This window comes from Zea mays, chromosome 10 (assembly GCF_902167145.1).
Source record: "Zea mays cultivar B73 chromosome 10, Zm-B73-REFERENCE-NAM-5.0, whole genome shotgun sequence".
In the NCBI taxonomy this organism is placed as follows: domain Eukaryota; kingdom Viridiplantae; phylum Streptophyta; class Magnoliopsida; order Poales; family Poaceae; genus Zea; species Zea mays.
The window spans coordinates 96,175,398-96,179,149 of record NC_050105.1 but is presented as its reverse complement, the minus strand read 5'-3'; the positions used below and the strand labels follow the sequence as shown (position 1 = coordinate 96,179,149).

The 3,752-nt window shown below is 41.5% G+C and overlaps 1 protein-coding gene across 1 annotated transcript; it reads left to right on the top strand.

The window, feature by feature from the left end:
- Positions 1 to 415: 415 nt before the first annotated feature.
- Positions 416 to 3,448, top strand: LOC103641424 (transcription factor GHD7). Its single transcript, XM_008664774.1, has 2 exons — positions 416 to 1,161; positions 2,994 to 3,448. Exons 1-2 carry the CDS (start codon positions 682 to 684, stop codon positions 3,234 to 3,236), a joined length of 723 nt encoding a protein of 240 aa, XP_008662996.1. The 5' UTR covers positions 416 to 681; the 3' UTR covers positions 3,237 to 3,448.
- Positions 3,449 to 3,752: the final 304 nt, after the last annotated feature.

Genomic DNA, 3,752 nt, shown 5'->3' with positions numbered 1-3,752 from the left:
TTGGAGATGTTCTCTTCGAATAATCCATAGAGAAAAAACACTGTGGAAGCTTAGTGCAGATTAAAGTCAAGCCTAATTAGTGCTGGTTCTTAGGTTGAACTAGCAGTGCTAGATAACTTAATATTAAGTATTAGTTGCATACAACAACCCATACTGATATCATATCCTCTGCACGGACTATATTTTAAAACGGTGCTAAAGCTAGTACTAATATTGGAACAAATAAAATTGGACGGAAACCCCATTCTCCGGTAGGGAATAATGATTTGTTTTTCTTCTTGCACTTTAATTTGTTTAGTTTATATTCTCGCTAGCTTGACGACATAAATACATGTGTGTAGATAGAACATTGCCTATATACCCAGAGATGGAGTCTCGTCCATGCATATCTATTCGGCAGCGGGCATTGGCTACCAGATTCTGCGATATGGAACATCTGCTTTTCTTTCTGCTGCTTCGTCTCTGGCCTTTGCTTTTCCTTCACTACGACTTAAATAAAAGTAACTAGCCCTAGCAGCTAGCTATCAAGCTTTATTTATCTGCTCCTTCCTCCATCTCCCTGCTGGCCTGCCTGATCAGTATATATAACTCTCAATTCCATCAACAAATCTCCCTCCCAAGCTAGTCGATCCATCTTGTGCACACACAGCGGATATACCTCTCTATCGATCAACAGCGGCCATGTCGTCGGGGCCAGCAGCATGCGGTGTGTGCGGCGCGGCCGCCTGCTGCCCGCACCTCTTGCACACCGGTGACGGCAACGACGACGACCTCATCAGCCGGGCCTTCTTCTCCGTCTTCCCTGTCGTCGGTCATCACCGTCGTCATGAGTCCACCAGCAGCCCCGCCATGCAGCAGCCATCGGGGTGCCTGCACGAGTTCCAGTTCTTTGGCCATCAGGACGACCACCACCACCAAGAAACCATCGCCTGGCTCTTGGACCACCCACCGCCACCTGCGCCCGAGCTTGGCGGCGACGACGGCCCGTCCCCAGCTGGTGATGAGAACGACGACCAGCCTGCGTTTCACCCGTTTGGGACACCACAGTACCACCACCCCGGAAAAGGGAACGGGAACGGGCTCACCTTTGAGCTGGACGCCACGCTGGGCCTCGGCACCGCGCGGCAAACCACTGAGACAGCAGAAGCAAGCGCCACCATCGTAAGTATTGCTCCCGAATTATCTTAAGTAAGTTCAGATAATTCACATGCATGGTTTCTAATTGGAATTTGGTCCCAAGCTGGACACCCTTTTTTTATCTTCCGTTTTCTCAACTCTCTTATCGATCACCTGCATAAAGGACCTTTGTATCAAGTACCAAGAGATCTTGCCATGAGTTGCACTTTACGCACATTTTTTTTTCTTTTTTTTTTTCAGGAACGTACTACTCTTCCTATATATCAATATATGTAAACAAGATTAACATGCATGTTTCTAACCTTTCTCAAAGACAAAAGACACTCTGGTGCACGAAATGGATGGAAGAAACCAGATCATTAATATATGCCTCACAACCTCTTCATGAATTTAATTTGATGTGGAAAGAATAAAAACGACGGTTCCGGTTGTTAACCCAATATTCAATGATATCCTGAACAAAACTAGCTATAGATCTCAATCATAGCATCAGGCATCAGCGCTTCCAAAGTTCTCACCTGACTTTTTTTTTACTCAATCTCCAGATTATATTTCCTTCCTACAAAGAGTCGGAGAGAACATAGCCATGAGTTAAATCACTGATGTTGTAAATACAGACCAGTAGTCAAAAGCATTGACTATACACTAAAACTATTGTTCAAGGTCACTATTTCACAAAAAAATTCATTGCCTATTTGATAGTTTGATTGAGAGGTAGCAATATTGCCAAATTTATTTTTCACGTACCTAGACAAAAGTCGGTAGCAATATTGCCAATTTTATTGCTCCATCGTCATATGCATCCCGAAGTCTATTATTGCTGTAATGACAAGATACAGATCTTTTATATTGTGATATACTTACTTAAGTTTTATATTGAAGATAAAAGGGAGAAAGCAGCTTGCCTCCCTTTCTTTTTCTTCACCACTATATATATTGGATTGTTTCTTCACCACTATATATACAAGAAAATATTAATATCTGCAGTACATATTTAGTGTCATTAAATATGTCTTTTGAAACTATTTTCATAATAAACATATTTGAAGATACATGTATTGCAAATATTTTTTACGAATCTAATCAAATATGAGAAATTTTGACTGACATGTATGACCATACTATCAATTATTTTAGGACAGAGGCATGGAGTGCGCATTTGTATGGTCGAAATCGATCAATTGTAACCATATATGCATGTACGTTTGGTACGCCCACTGATGTATCTACCTGGTTAATTAATTAGATGACCTAGCTTGTCGTCTGATTGTTATGATTAAAGAACCAAAAAGTCTACTCAGCTCAAAACCCAAATATATATGTGTCAAACAACTCCCATGCACATGTCCAGCTGTGTCTAAATCTATCCCGAAGGATTGTCCATGCCAAAGTTTGATGAAATAGATAATAAGTTGTCTCATTTTATGTGGTTCGTTTTTGCAGATTTGCTGCTTACTCTTTCGTATACTTGGATTTTATAGGGAACTAATATATACATATGATTATAATTAATGCACTTTATTCCGTGCCACATGTAGATGAATAACGCAATCACATGGCTTAAGATCTAATATTCTACCCCAAAACAAATCGAGCTACCAAGGCGATATCTGATGTTCATCAGGCATGCATGTAGGCCCATTCAGCATATCAAGCAAAGTACAGATTCTTATCCAAACCATGCATATACATATGACCAAAGTACTAATTAATTAGTTGCCTGCAGTTATTAGCTGTCCAAAATTTGCTTTGATCATCATGCAATAATATACACATGCAGAAACTAAAATGAATAACATATATAAATCCATGCATGCACATGCAGCATACTAATTATTGCTATTAATTAATTGCAGATGTCATTCTCTGGGAGCACATTCACGGACGCTGCAAGCAAGGAGCCAGCACTGATCGACGACGGCAATGAGCTGCAAATGCCGGTAGATCAGTCGTCGACGGAGAGGGAGGTTAAGTTGATGAGGTACAAGGAGAAGAGGATGAGGAGGTGCTTTGAGAAGCAGATAAGATATGCATCCAGGAAAGCCTATGCGCAGGTGAGACCCAGGGTGAAAGGCCGCTTTGCCAAGGTAACCGAATGACGAAGCCTGCTAGCTAGCTCCACCACAGCAGACGACGACGCCTGAATCTTATGTATATATGTATGTATAGTTAGTAAATGTAGTACCCCTCTATTCTTTTTTATTTGTCGCCGATTAGTTTAAAAATAAACTAGCGGACGACAAATATTCGAGAACAGAGGTAGTATATGTTATGTCTCAATTGCCAACTGCAATAGCAAAACTTTTGGGGATACTGTTTGAATTGCTATTTTGTATGATAGTATATATTATGACGTCACTACCGGAATTCGGGCTTTTGGCGAGTGCTAGGAGCTTTACCGAGTGCTTTTTGTCGGGCATTCGGCAAAAAATCCTTTATCGAGAGCCGCACTCGGCAAAGTCCTCATCTCGATAACAAGCTCGATCGTTTACCGAGTACAGGACACTCGGCACAAAAAAGTACTCGGCAAATTAAAAAGGCTTTGCCGATGTACTGTTTGTCGAGCTCTCTTTGCCGAGTGCGACACTCGGCAAAGCCTATGCCGAATGTTTTCC

Bases quoted from the DNA above. Each gene is read 5' to 3' on its own strand.
- LOC103641424 (XM_008664774.1), top strand. From the start codon at position 682: ATGTCGTCGGGGCCAGCAGCATGCGGTGTGTGCGGCGCGGCCGCCTGC. The intron at 1,162-2,993 runs GTAAGTATTGCT...AATTAATTGCAG, and splicing joins CAGAAGCAAGCGCCACCATC to ATGTCATTCTCTGGGAGCAC.